Source organism: Pyxicephalus adspersus, chromosome Z, assembly GCF_032062135.1.
Source record: "Pyxicephalus adspersus chromosome Z, UCB_Pads_2.0, whole genome shotgun sequence".
Taxonomy (NCBI): domain Eukaryota; kingdom Metazoa; phylum Chordata; class Amphibia; order Anura; family Pyxicephalidae; genus Pyxicephalus; species Pyxicephalus adspersus.
Window position 1 is genome coordinate 56,608,080 of NC_092871.1, and position 15,591 is coordinate 56,623,670.

General features: G+C 40.3%; 1 protein-coding gene across 3 annotated transcripts in view; it reads left to right on the forward strand.

Annotated features, from left to right (window-relative positions):
• TBC1D25 (TBC1 domain family member 25) overlaps positions 1–15,380 on the forward strand; it is a 31,460-nt gene extending 16,080 nt beyond the window's left edge. The window contains exons 5-7 of one of the 3 annotated variants that reach the window (XR_011923447.1): positions 1,002–1,190; positions 5,232–6,889; positions 13,502–15,380. Coding sequence is in view for 1 of the 3 variants with exons in the window: in XM_072430911.1 (XP_072287012.1) it covers positions 1,002–1,190; positions 5,232–6,656 (1,614 nt within the window). In the remaining 2 variants the exon portion in view is untranslated. Of the gene's footprint in view, positions 1–1,001; positions 1,191–5,231; positions 7,857–8,026; positions 8,144–13,501 lie in introns of those variants that run through there. The other 2 variants (XR_011923446.1, XM_072430911.1) reach the window with 2 other exon arrangements.
• Positions 15,381–15,591: the final 211 nt, after the last annotated feature.

A 15,591-nucleotide genomic window follows, 5' to 3' on the forward strand; every position in this document is an offset into this window, starting at 1 on the left:
GAATCTAAAACTTAGTGTTATTCAGCACCATAAACGGTGGGAGAAGTAAGTATGCAGTACTGCTGGGTTGGCTTCAGTTCATTCTTTAAATAGTGTCAAAGTTGCCTTAACTGTTGTAATGCAAAAGGGCCGGCCATATACGTCCCATTAGGCTTTTTTATTTGGCCCGATGAACTCTCTCTCTACTTCAGCAAAGCCACTGAAGTAGAGAGTTCAATGGGCCAGATAAAACAGGCCATGGTCTGCTGGTCTGGCTGATGTCCTCCTGAAGTGGCGTCAGGAGAAGGACCCCGCTGGGGGGCCGCACCAGCCAGAGCCGTGGACCATGTCCCCTGTACAAATCCAAGGCTCGGGGAAGTGGGCAGAACAGCCCACCCACTCACCCATTGCAGGCTCAGATCTATGATGGAAGAGTGGGCGGGGGTATGCCATCATGACGTCACCTTGAGTGACATCATGAAGCATAACCCCACCCACTCTCCAATCGACCTGGCCCGTCTGCCAAATTTTAGATTAGATTGTGGCCCCTGAGTGAAAATAGATGTATGGAATATTTTTTTTTTTGGAGGTGAAATCAGTGGTGTACTTAAAGCCTATTTTTGCATTAAACTTTTTTTCTTTTAATTTTTGGTGGCGGCAGTGTCACTCCAAAACTAAAATAATTTTGATTTTAGGAAAGAAATTATTTATTATATATCTTTTTTTTTTTTCCTAGTGTAGGATAGAGGGGGAAAGATTTAAACACCCTGTCAGTTTTTTTTTTTTTTTTTTTTTTTTTGCTGTGTTCCAGCTAGGGATTTTATGTTTTACATTTGTTAATGGCTACAGACCCACATGCAAAAAGTTAATATCAAAGGTTTTAATTATTAGGTTAGCCAAAAATGGCTTCAGATTTAAATTAAAATAATAAATGTAATATCTTAGACATCTACTACCTTTTGAATGATGGTTCAGACGAAACCGGCTGCCTACATTTTAACAGAATTTTGGTTGTGATACAGGTGGGTCGTACTATTTCCCGTATGCAGCAGGCGCTGAACTGGACATATGGTGAAGATGTGAAGCCTTTTAAACCTCCCCTCAGTGACGTGGAGTTCCACACCTACCTAAACCATGAAGGGCAGCTGACACGCCCTGAAGAACTTCGCCTGCGCATATACCATGGTGGTGTAGAGCCCTCACTAAGAAAGGTAATGAGGGGGACTTTTAACAATGCTTTTAATGTAGAGACTGCAATTTTCTAACTGTATGAGATGGAATGCATTTTTGATATGGAAAACCTTGAAACTTTGCAAATATAACTTTTTATCTTCCTCTTTTATTCTTTAACCTCCTGGGTGTTTCACTGATGTCTGGATTACTGGAGCAAAAGTGGTACACTGTTTTTCATGAATGTTTTTTTTTTTTTATATTGTAGACCTGTAACTTACCAAATAATGTCCAAACAAGGGTCTAGTAGATATCCTGAATATAATAGTTTGAAACACACGATCATGTGAAAAAATAAATAAATACATTTATTAATAAAATTAAATAAAAAACTCAAAAAGCAGCTTAAACAAGAATGCATAAATAAATCAAAAATACTGAAAATGCAAAAATTCTGTGTACTGTAAAGTACTATATTTTTCTAAAACACCTCCCTAGTGTGGTAAATTTTAAAAGGGGCAGCACATCGTCACATTCAGGACAGTGGAGCCGGATTTCCTTCCAGACTTTTTCCTGTCCCCCCTCTCTTGGAGCAGCACACCACACACATTCTTGTGTGCTTTTGCTTTCTTGGGGTTGGTGGAAGGTACTCCGGAAAATGACGAGGCGTATTGGGTTCACCGTGTTTGAAGCACGTCGTTGTTGATGTTGATTTGCATCTCTTCTGGTGTTAGGTGTTTCACACATATAAGAGGGGGTGCTGAGAAATGTGCAAATATCAGGTCTTTGTGATTCTTAAAACGTTTATTTCTTTTAGTGAGAAGCTCTGATGGCAGAGGCACAAGCAAGTTTCACATCATTGGAGTTACGGGCCGTCATGAAGTTTTTGTTTCTCCAGGGAAAGTCAGCAAAGTATATTTACTCTGAGATGTCACATTTCAGCACTGAAGATGAGCCCTGCAGTGGGCGCCCCGCAACCTAAACTGACTTGGCAACCTGCGATTCTGTCCATGAGCTGAATATTGAGGACCGGTGAATATCTGCAAAAAAGATAGCCCAGATACTTGAAATCTCACGGGAGCGTGTTGGGTTTGTTATCACCACTATCCTAGACATGCGCAAGCTTTCAGCAAAGTGGGTGCCGAAATGTTTGAACAGTGATCAGAAGAAGGAACGAGTTGAAGCATCCTGCCGTTTTGGCCCATTTTGAAGCTGCTTAAGACTTTTTGGCTAGGTTAGTGACTGAGGATTAAACCCGGCTCCACGTCTATGATCCTGAAACCAAGGAACAGTCAAAGGAATGGCGCCACGGTGGGTCCACCCGGCTGGAGAAGTTCCGAACTAAGAAAACGGCCAAAAAAGTCATGGCGTTCATTTTCTGGGACAAAGACGGTATTCAGTTGGTGGACTACCTACCTTAGGGCTCTAGTATCACGGGACAGTAGAATGCCAACCAGGTGAAGGAGGCAATTAAGACGGAACGTCGTGGAAAGTTGAATCTTTTTTTGCAGGACAAAGCACCTGTGTACACGTCCAACGTTGAAGCTGCCAAATTGAACACCCTGGCTTTCCAATTGGTCCACCATCCCTCCTACTCACCTGACCTGGCCACTTCCGACTATTATCTGTTCCCGAATTTGAAGAAACACTTGAAGGGGCAACGTTTTGAGAACATTTCTGACGTCAAAGATGCTGCTTTGTGGCTCAACCAAAGGACTTTTTTTTGAACGAACGGGGATATGTTGAATAAATGTGGTATTTCATAACTGGCTCTCTTCTTTCTGGGGAAAGCCAGGAACTTCTCAGCACCCCCTCGTAGCTTCACAGATTTCCCATATGAATTCAGGGTGGGGTACAGGCCTGTCATTTTGTTTTTTGAATAGAATGTACGCATTCCACAGACACTGTTCCACTAGATGGCAAAAGATTTTTTTTTTTTAGTACTTTCTCAGTTGCTTTCTGACAGCTGGATAGAAAGTCATGGCCTGGTCGGCTCTGTTGGCACCCCCCCATTGTGCGGTTGTAGTCGATGGCTACCTGGGGCTTCTGAACACCTTTCCCACTTCTTGTTCTGGTTTGAACAGTGGCGGTGTTGTGAACAGTGCTCATCATGCAGACCTCCTTCTTACCATGCCATCTGAGAACCATCATCTTTCCTTTCTGCCAGGCAACTTTATCCCCAGGCTTGAGCTTTTGTGCGGTGAAATTGGCTGGCAATTCCTGCCTGTTAGCCCTAACGGTTTCGTATGCATCAGTTTTGTTTTGTATCAGGAACTCGTAAAGTTCAGGGGACGTATAAAAATTGTCTGTAGTATGACAATAACCTTGGTTCAGGGAAGGCTCAATAAGAGACAGGACAGAAGACGTTGCAACTCCAAAGGAACTAAATCAGTCAAATTTTGTGCCTTTGTAAATATGACAGAGTTCCAGATATATCAAGATTTGGATTCGCACAGCATAAAATATTTGATCCCAAAATGTGCTCTCTTGGACGCTATGTACTGCACCCAGCCAGTTTCCCTTTATATGCCATCAGACTTTCTTCCTCACTAATGTACCTTTCTGGCATATAGCAGGTTTTGAAGTTGTGTATAATAATTTTTTTGAGATTGGGGGTAGGATGGGTGGGCTCATCAAAATCATCATTGTTGGTAAAATGTAAAAATTTCATGATCAGGCCAAATCCATATTCAGGCACAACTATGCCAGAAAAAGGGGTGGCAAGCAGTCTGTTGGTGGACCAGTACCACTTCTGCAGGGGTTTTCCCACCAACCCCTAGAGAATAACAAGGCCGAGGAAAAAGCTGAATATCCTTTTGAGTGACGGGTTCACACTTCCTGGTTCTGGACAGTCTTGCATGTGGAGCAGCTAGCTGTTGCGTTGCATATCTGTTTGTTTCTTAAACTATTTTCTGAATGACTTGGCCATTCAGAAATTTCTCCAGGTAGGCCAGGGGGTTGTGCTGACACTGTGCACCTTCAGGCCAGGCGCCCCAGTAAATGGAAACTTAGGGGGCACAGGCTGGGCCTGACGAGTGTCAATCGCGCTCTCGGTCTCAGAGTCCGATGAGAGGTCTCCAGGTGCTCCATCACTATCAGTGCACTCCACAAATGACTCCAGATCACTCTCGCTGTCCGAGAATGGTTCCAGCACATCTTGGGTGGATAGACGCCTTCTGGAGCTTGAAGTCAAAGCAGGGATCAGGCAGGTGGCAAGGCAGGCGGCAGGCAGAGAATAGTCAAAATTAGGCAAAGATCAGCAAAGGTTAAAGCAGACAGTGTTAAATTTTAAACTTAAAAAAAAATGTAAAAACTGTGATTGTGTATTTACTTTGTGTTTATTTTGTATTATTTTGTATTGGATTGGATACAGGAGTTTGTATTGAGTCCAATACAAAACTTTGAATTTCCCGCCACGTTGATGTCAACCAGAAGTCGTCGAGGGAAGGAGAAGACCAACATCCGACTTTGGAGACGGGCATCGACGCTGGAGAACTCTGCCGGAGGACGAGATCAGATGACCAGGTAAGCAATGCTTGATTTCATTTTTAGCTACCCCAAGCCTAGTTCGTGGTAAACGCTTTCAGCAGGTTTTTTTACCGAACTAGGCTTGGAGTAACCGCCCAGGAGGTTAAGAGGAGAATCAAATTATATGAAAATAATGCTCTGTTTACATTCAACTAGTCTACAGTTTTCACTCTAAAGGCAAAGGCTGAAAATTTGAAAAGCTTCTGCATGCAAACACGGGGAGAACCTGCAAACTCCATGCAAATAGTGCCCTGGCTGAGATTCGAACCGGGGACCTAGCACTCGATAATTTATGGTCCCATTAAGAGTATTGAATCAAATAGGTATGTAGAGCAGGTTATTTCTTCAAGGACATGCCGAATGTAAAAAGCTACATAGAACTTTGTAAAGGTAATATAAAGGATGGCGTAAATCTCTGCTGTAGCAGTTCAATTAATTTTTGCTTGGAGTTGCTGATTAATTATTTTCTTCTAATGTTTTCCCATACCCTCTGTAGATAAAAAAAATTCCCTTGCCCTGCAGTTCCTGTATTGTTTTCTGTCCTCTTCATGCAGGTTGTATGGCGTTACTTGCTGAATGTGTACCCAGATGGTCTAACAGGACAAGAACGAATGGATTACATGAAGTGCAAAACCCGGGAATATTATCAACTGAAGAGTGAGTGGAGGGAGAGGTGCAGCCAGGAAGATTTGGAATTCATCCAGGGTAATGTGATGAAAGATGTCCTTCGAACAGACCGTACCCATCCATATTATTCTGGTTCCGAGGATAACCCTCACCTCCAGGCCCTGCATGACTTACTCACCACCTATGCCGTTACCCACCCACAGGTGTCCTACTGCCAGGGAATGAGTGACATTGCATCGCCTATCTTAGCGGTCATGGACAATGAGGCTCATGCCTTTATCTGTTTCTGTGGCATTATGAAAAGGCTTGAGGGCAACTTCCGAATGGATGGTGAGTGCATGTCTGGGAAGTTTTTCCATCTTAAACTGCTATTGCGTTACTCTGACCCAGAATTCAACACCTACCTAATGTCACGCGGTGCTGATGACCTCTTCTTCTGCTATCGTTGGCTGCTGCTAGAACTCAAAAGAGAGTTTGCTTTTGAAGATGCCTTGAGAATGCTGGAGGTCATGTGGAGCTCTTTGCCTCCAGATCCACCAGAGAAAGAGGTGGAGCTGGTGGGACCACCCTGCGCTCCAGGAGAGTGTCGGAAAAATACACGGAAGAGGCACATGATGAGGCCAGACCGTGGCCTAAGCCCAGAGGAGGAAGCAAATGAAATGGTGGAGAAACAAGGGGAGGAGGAGGCAATTTCAGTAAATAAAGACCCTCCAGAATTGAGATATCCCTTGTTGAAACAGACCAGCTTTGGAGATTTCAAATGTTATGAGAAGAATGAATCACGGGCAAGTTTTGAGACTGATATAGCAAACAGTCCCACCTTGCAGGTCAGACAATCAACTGAGGAGGAGGAGGATGAAGAACGTCTGTGGGAACACGAACCCCTCATAGGACCTCCTGATTCCTTAAGCGTCACCAAATCTATATCTGCTCTTTCTTTAACTTCTTGTTCCCCAACTTCACAGAGCTCCACATCTCTTGAAGCTGCAGACCAAACTGAAGAAACTTCTGCTGCTGCTAAGATGGAAAATGTGGTTGCCCCAGAAGCTGAACAGACTTTGGCCACTTCACCAGCCCCCATTAGTCTGCCCCCACCACAGGAGTTTGGACGTGGAAATCCTTTCATGCTGTTTTTATGCCTTTCCATTTTGCTGGAACACCGTGAGCAAATAATGAAACAAAACATGGGTTATGATGAGCTGGCGATGCACTTTAACCGCCTGGTCAGAAGGCATAACCTCAATCGCGTATTGCATCGCGCCAAAGCTCTCTTTGCAGACTACCTTCAGTCAAAAGTGTGGGACTCTGAAGAGGTGGATGAGGCCGCAGCAGAATCTCCTTCCACTTCCTGACCTTTATCTCTGTCGTTCCACAGCTGAATGGGGTACTTCTATTTCTAGGCTGGAAACAATGCAGTAAAAGGGATAGAGCAAAGACTCTCTTCAGACCAATAATTGTATAAAAGTCCCCAACATACATTACATCACCATATTCTGAATATTACCATTTTGGAAGTAAAAAATGTTTTCACTGAATTGAAAGGCATGAAGAGGTCAAACCTAGCTCACACAAAAAAAAGTGCCAGGTAAACACTAATTTAACGTACAGGCATTCAGTTCTGTAGCTTTATTTGGCCATGAATACAACCAAACATGATGCACAACAAATATGGGACTGATACTTCTTTTTATATTGATCAGTGTCATGCTTCAGTGCCTCCACATGCCACATGACATGCTAATCATATATAAGCATCAATTTCATATTTGGTTTGCAAATAAGTTTTTTATTTCAGGGTTTTCTTGAAGGAAGGCAATTTTCTTAAGGTCTGCAGCTAATGACGTATGCAGTTGGCTTTGGATTTCTCATGGGTATTTATATCGTAAGTTTACACAAGGGGTTTAGGGATGCAAGCATGATAACAAGCATCCTTATTCAATATGGTAACATGCAAAGTTCAGAATTCCCCCATCAGAGTTAATTTGCTTCTGTTGGACAGTCTGAAAAAGACATGGCTGCTGCGTCTTATTATACTTCACTCATCATGTCCTTTAAGGTACTTTATTGAGTGAAGGTACTTTATTTAGTGAGGTTTGTCAGCTAGGGACATAGAACAATGTTATTTTGACACTAAACGCCTAGTACAAAAATTGTTGTGTATCAGTCTGTATATTACAAATATCATTGACCGATCAATTATATAGAAACCAAATATCTTGGAGCCCCAAGAGCAAAGGCAACTTGATAGTTGAGGGACCAGAATTATAAAGACTGAGTACTTCTTAAGAGCATGCAATACATTTTTTGCAGATTTATAATACACCATAGGAAATGGACACTATAAGCTGTAAGTTAGTTTTTTAAAACCTGTTTTTTTTAACCCCCCCCCTAGCTTTCTTTTTCTGTCCGTATTTCCATGCAAAATGTGTTAGTTTTTTTTTGCATGGAAATTTATTTTACATTGCAGGCTATAATTCTTAGACATAACTCACCAAAATTTGTCCAATATTTAATAAATTTATTAATGAACATGAAATAAAAAAAAACAAAAATCTGTTTAAAAAAATAGTGAAATATATAACTGTAGAGAAGCATGTATTTTTTATATAATATAATATATATATATATATATATATATATATATTATATGAAGATTTCCTTGTATTGGACTCAATACAGCTATTTTGTATTGAATTTCCCGCCGCTCCTCCCGCCCGCACAGACCCATGCACAGACGACACCGGGAAACCCTGGAGAACGTATCTGCAGTTCGCGGCTGGAGATCGGAGGTAGAGGACGTGTCCCCAGGACCTGCGGGGACTAGCAGGACGCCAGGGGATGTCAAGGTAAGTGGGGTTTTTTTAAGTTTTAAGAAACCCTGAGTGTGACTCGGGAATACCGCTTTTTGCAGGTAAAATCCACCCCGAGTCATACTCGGGATTATCGCTAGGGGGGTTAAAGTGAACTTTTGCCATTGAAAAGCAAATGCTTCACTTTAAAGTGGCACATTATGCCTATTTTCCATTTATTCTTCTGCCCCTATGTTACCACTGAAAGTAAAGAGAAATACATATAAATAAAAAACACATAAAAATGACATGGTTAAGTATTGTTTAGGCTTTGTAATATTATAGTACATCTTGTACGTGATTTATAGCATACATGACAGTATCAGACCCAAGTATAATAAGCACATAGAACAATTAGCAAAGGAGATATAGCTGACAAGTTGGTGTGATATGCCACAACATATGTCCCCTGCTGTGGCCTTTTCCCTTTATAATATGCAGAACAAATATTTGTTTTGTCTGTACATCCTCCATTGTTGAGATGTTTTGTTTTATGACCCTTGAAGAATACCTGCCTTTGGCTCAGGGTTCACAGCAAGCTAGGCGAGGTATCTGCCTAAAACTGGTCAGAGACAAAGAATCAAGTTCGCTTATAACTATATCTTTAGTTGTGACAAGAAACTGGAAACCAGGAGAAAACTTGAAGGTCTTCAATATGCGTCCCTTCTGGTAACTTGGCTATGGATCCCAATTATGCAAGGCAAGAATGGAATTTATTCTGCATGATTGTGCCATCCTTTGCTAGTAACTTGCAGCACCATGAGGGACAGTGGATTGGTTAGCTGTGTTCTATGAAAAACTTGTCAGGGGCACAAAATAACTGTTCTGGTTTGCATAGGTGACAGGTGCACCTAAACCAACACAACTCCAGTGGTAGTATAAAAGCAAAAAAAGCATTAAATGATAAGGAGAATTTACAACAACAGTAGTTGAGGGATACTTTTGCAGTACAGGGACCCACGGTTGCCGGCCGGATCAGCCAGGGGGCATTATGCCGTAACAATCCCCTGGAGCTGCATGCGACTCTTGAGCCTCCTCTTGCTGTGGCTCTCCTGTTGTCTATCATGCCACTTCCGCCACCGGGGTAAATAGGGAACACCCCCTGAAAGGGAAAGAGGGACAGGACTCGAGAGAGTCTGGCCTAGTGTGCTCCTGCCCACCCCTGAAATGGCCTAGTGGCCACAAAAGTTTGCCTTCCTCTGATCTAGTGCATAAAGCCAAGGAATAGTCCTTAGGCTGTTGTCAAAGCTTCAATTAATGTGACTCAAAACCTGTACAGCTGCCCCCCACTTGCAAAACTGAAGAGTGGAGGGTGAAAAAAAATAAGTACGTTCCTCTGGAAAAGGCACATAAAAGTGAACCCAGTTGCTTAGCACAAGTTCACTAATAAATGTATTGGTCTGCCAGATTTCATTGGGTTTTTTTGTGTTATTATTTGTTTGATGCTTATAACTGATTCTGCTAACTTTTGTAAACAATGTACAGGGAAGTTCTATTGCTAGTTGCTTGGCGGTCATGCTCATCTTTAAAGTTTTTTTTGCTGCTGACCTTGAACAAAAATTATATCAGAAGTTGTAATGTTTGTGGTTGGGTCAGTAAAGTTTTGACAGATATTCTCTATCCATGCATTTCTCCTCTCTCCATTTCTCTCTCATCTTCACACATAAAACAGTGTTTTACAGAAGGTATATTTACTGAACTATTGAGTAATATTAACTGAGGAGCACAGGTCGGTGGCTTAAAATTAAAAGATTTTTATATTTTAGGTAGAATTTTCATCTCTCACAATCGTGTTTTTAATTGATTAAGAAAATTACAGGTGAAACCAGACACACATGTGTGCATGTGTGACAGAATATATGTACAGTGTGACAGTTTTTTTTTCTTATTTTTTTTATTTTATTGTTTTCAAACATTACAACAAAAATAATATAGCACAGTCTAATAAAAGAAAATAACAAAAAAGTGCAAAAAAACAAATAAAAGAAAAGAAAGAAACTAAAAACAAAAACTCGAACTATAGGCCCAGAAATTTGTTACAAACATAAGTAGTGCAGAATCTTATTTGAAAGCAATATAGTATATAACAGTCTATACCATTGAGAATACTGATAATTATACTATGACATCCGCTGTGTGATCATCCACGTAGAATATTTAAACCGGTCATAAATAGACAATTTTTCCTGTAGACTAAGTACTTTTTTATATATTTATAGCATATCTGGAAGAAGCCGGTAACTTGTTTATCTCCCTCTCTTTCCACCTCAAATAGTTCCCTATCAAAGATTACTTTTAACAAAACAAGTACCTCCTGCATAGACGGAACCACAGAGTTAATCCAATCCTACAGAATCACCCTCCTGACCAGTTAGTAGACATATACTGGTCCAACCTCTATATTTTTTGGTATCGGTATGGAGTCATCATGTTCCCAAGAACCAAAGAGGCACAAAATCAGATACTTAAGGAGCATTTGATCTGTGGTTTCGTTTATAAATTGTAATACTGCATCCCATAATTTACCTATTTGTGGACAAGCCCACAAATAGTGTGTCAAAGTAGCATTTAATGCCCCACATTTAATGTAGAATGTGTTAGACAGTAAGATTCTTAGACAGTAAGAATGTGTCCTCTGTAACTCAGCCAAATTACTTTTCCTCATTACCTTATGTGCTCTATGGATAATTTTGAATTGTGACTCCCTCCAAACCTCATTTACCATATAACTTCTTACATTCCGGTAGCCTTGTACGATATAAGCCACTAGATTTGTGTTTGAGAAGTCCCCCTGCCAGTGTCGCACATTTGTTTCTACGAGTGGTTTATTAAAGACGCCCTGATAATATTGATAAATATTAGATATAGAGGTTGGCACTAGAGCAGTCAACTTATCAAATACATCCTTTTGCATAGGGTTATCTTGGACATAGGGTCGTATCAGTGATTTATAATATGTCATAGCTTGTAAAAAGTACAGGGGGTTAACTGACCACAGTGGTAGAGCGTACTTCGCCTGAAGAGCCTGAGCAGATAATAATTGATTGGTATCCCTCTCCATTAAATCTTTCCACAAATAAAGCCCTTTTTGCTTCCATTTATGAAACTCTTTACTCATATATCCAGATATGAAATTTGGATCCCCACTAATAGGAAGATACTTAGATACATTCGTGGGCAGTTTCAGTTTACGTCTAATCTCCCTCCAAGTGAGTACCGTATCTCTCACTAGCAAATTATGTTTTACTGTGGTAGGTAATTGTGTAACTTTACAGTGGAGTAGGGCTATCATATCCCACGGTAATACCAACTTCATTTCCAACTCATAATTGGAGCACCCGGAGGTACCCCCTATCCAGTGTGACAGTTTTTTTGAGCTTTTTTTTTTTGTTCTTTGTTTTTTTAGCTTCAAAACTAGACAAGCACTTCTAATTGAAGGAAGGAAGAAAGTGGATCCTGGTGGGTGAGTTAGACAAACTGGGTCTGATTAATATATCCTGATGGGTGAAGTCCTTAGGTCTCTTAATTCCTTACACGTTTTGCCGTGTCGGCTTCCTCAGGGGAGCTCATGCCATACCATGTCATGCCATAACAGGGCAGTACTCAATGAAGTACGGCATTGTAACAGGCCTGAATCCTCACGTCCTTCTTCCTTACCTAAGAGTTTTTCTTTGAGGTGATCCTACCCTCTATACCAGAGGTCCCCAACCCCTGGTCCGCGGCCCACTAGTGGCTCTGGCCGGTGCACCCACCAGCGGGGTCAGGGTTTGGCGGCGCACGGGCCAGAGCTGCGGACCGCATCTCCCGGAGACATTGCAGGCTCAGGAAGGTGGGCGGGTTGTGTCGCTGAACACAACCCGCCCACTCTTATCCAAGGCTAGCCAACATCCCAAAACATTTTGGGTAGTTAGGAGACTTGAGGACTTCACCCATTAGGGTATAATAATTAGATCCGGTTCGTCTAACTCACCCACCAGGATCCACCTTCTTCCTTCCTACAAATAGAAGTGGTTGTCCAGTTTTGGAGCTCAAAAAAACCTTTTTCTGCATGCTTCCAATGTGAAAAGATAGGGCTTTAACTAAGCTCAAAAACTGTCACACTTTACATATATTCTGTCACAATTGTTTTTATACTGTATATAAATCATGTTGAATACAATCAGCCAAAAAATCTTCTTTCTGTGTGTTCTCTCTTCTCTAAGCTATTTTGTTGAAACCCAGGGGTTGGCTGGAACATTGTAACCTTACTTATTGTATTCACACCCTACTCAACTTCCTACAATTACTCGATGTTCTGACTGGACTTGATAGGAGTTGTGACTAGACTTGATAGGACCTGCTTACTAACACTCCTCATGCAACCAGACTGGACTAAAGCAGTTTGGTAGCAGAATTTTCCAGACTTTATCACTGTAAATTCCCACAACCCTGATGTCATCCCATTGAACACATCACACTATCTCTAACACATTATGGGATGGATGGATGGGGGGTGAATGGGACCAGTGGGTTGACATTATGTTTAGCTGCAGAAAGTTTTCTTAAAGGAAACAAAGAACTGGTGGTTCATTGCCTTGGAAGTTGGCATGTTCAGTAGGAAAGACCTGTCTAGGCACTTGCATTTGGTTGTAAATGGTGAATCGCTCTTTGCAATGTCCAGAGAATGTCCAGATAAATACTGAGTTTATACCCTGTTCACTCTGTTGTGTATATTACCTGCATCCACGCACTTTTTAATGTGTGTTATGCTTTGCATTGCATTGTGTTAGGGCAGTTCATTCCTTTGCTCCTGAAAAGGTGGATAAATCATGTTCAGTCTACCATTGCAGGTTTATTTTAGTAGAATGCAAGTGTTTGGTGTACCAAGTCACACCAACCTAAATAACAGGAGATGTTGAAGTATAACAATAGTGTGAATAGGCTCTTAGTGTTTTTTTTTTTCTTGTGCAATTATTTAGTGTTTTTTCATTGAAATTATTTTTAAATCGCTTCTTCTCACCTAGTATTTTTCTGTTGATCAGTATAAAAAATGAAGAATCAAAACAAAACTGAATCCACCATAGTCCATATTATAATTAAATATGAACTTCCAAAGGGGTGAATACATTTTATAGATTTCAGAAATTACACAGCAGTGCATCTTTTTTGTCTGTACAATACACAGTCCAATTAATTGGAAAATGTTATAATAAATTTTATTTCCAGGTTCCTGTACTCAAGATATTTTAGTCAGTTTGATTAAGTGTATACACTAAGGATGTGTGCATTCCTAACTAATTTGTTTTCAGGTTGGCACATTAGGTCAAATGATCCAATATAATTTCCAGCTTCTTCCATCATTTTTAAAGGCACATGCTTTCCTAGATGGATTTCCAGGTTATGGAATGCCTGTGGAATACAGCAGAATGACTGAGACTTCAAGGCATTAGAGGTGTAGCTGGGAACTTGGAAGAGTCACCATTGTAGTCACTGAGAGATATGAATTGCTGTGTTTTTTGCCATCCCTAGAGACTACAAACAAACTAAGCTGTGGGGGAATGTTCTTTTAATGCAGACATAAGTGGCAAGTATCAGTTAAAAAAAAGTGTTTTTATGTACTGTTTTATTTATTGTTTAAATTATGGAATTTCCTATGTACTCAAAATGTCATTCTACCTTTCTGGTAATTTCAGATGAATTGGATATTGTAAGTCAGGGCAGCAAAATAAAGCGTGTAAAATTTAACTCATTTCATTGTATTAGGGTTGTTTTAGTTTACCTTATCTGTAGATGGTATGTTAGATTTCCACAGGCATTACAGAACAAAAAGTAATAAACACCTTTTACTAAACAATTCCCCTTTGCTGCCTTATAAAATGCCACATTTGTCAAGACTGAAGGGAAAGTTACTTTAAAGGTACTTTAAGTCCAGGCAACCCTAATTAACCTATTTCAGAAGGCAAATCAAAGAATAGGGGTGCTGTGCAAAATGCATCAACCTATAATCACCATTATAAAACCTCTTCCAGATATGAGTTCTTTAAACCCGAATCCTGTTGGTTGCTAATGGTCCGTTGTCATCTTTCAGGTCCTATTAGATCAGTTAGTGTTCATTATTTGGTGTTCAAACAAGGTAGTCTTGGTTTGTAGTGCCAGTCCTACATATTTTATTATCCCGGCCCAGTATGGAAGAGCAGATTGTACAAGCTGATTGTTTTCTGTAGGTAAAACACATGCTTTTAGACCATTTTTACCTCCACCACCCAGGTAAAAAGAACACAACATGACACTGGGGCACTGTATTACCTGGCAGGTTTAATAACTAACATTTTAGGCAAGAAAAACCCTGCAAATCCTAAAATTTTTTTATGGCTTTTTAGAAGCTTGTACTGTAATATCAAGTAAAAAACTTGTGTGCATACAGATATAGTTAGTCAAAGGACTCAATTTATGATTGGTTATGGGCTGTTTAACTAGTGCTCTTTGCTCTGAAAAAAAAAAACTGCCTATACATTTTGGCTATGAGGAAACGAACATAGCCACCTTGAACACAGATATGACTTGATGTTTACAATGTTTAGAATATTCAATTTTGATAACCATTCAGATTAGCTATAGATGAATAATGATTTTTTTCCCCTTATTTACCATTGCTTCAACTAACTATAAGTCTTCACCTTGTGGGAACTCACCTGAATTCTGTTAGTTGTTTCCTTCTAACCTTATGCAAAGCCTCTTAGCACATAAGAACACTTAACAAAAAACAAAGGCTTATAGCGAATAGGAAAATAGACTAAAAGATTTTGACATTTATTACTTTTATGCAAGGCGAGAATCTGGGACTCAGTTGATAGTACAGTTAAAAAAGCAAATATATCAGCGAGCTTGTATAGGATATTGATATTTTTCCTATTTGGGAATAGTAGAGTGTAGAGGAGAGGATCTGAATCTTTTTTTTAATTTTATGACTTTTAACAAAAAATTTTCACTTTGCTGTATTAAAATGTTATGCTGAATTTTCTGAAGTATTGTCATAACACAGTGTCCATGTAATCAGAAAATAATAACTTCTGTTTGAGGTACAGGGGCTGGTACTCCAACATCTTATACCTAAGAAATGGAGAGTGATAGACTGGCTCAGTCAAAACCATAATAAATCCCATTGAATTGTTGTTGTCAAAAAATTTCAGTCATTATCAGAGACTGATAAGCAGTTATGCAAAACAGCTATAAAAAAAAAAAAAGTTTCCTCCAAAAGTGTCAATGTAAGCCGTGTACCGGGGGCTTTCTAGGATACAGCGAAGTCACGAACAGAGAACACAACACGGATGCCAGCTCATATAAAAAACGTACTTTACTGCGTAATACCACTTGTTTAGCTGTGCTCAGAAACAGCGGCATCTTGTGGCTAAAATGCAGAACGACAGTAGTCCTATATTTTATTACAAACATTGAACAC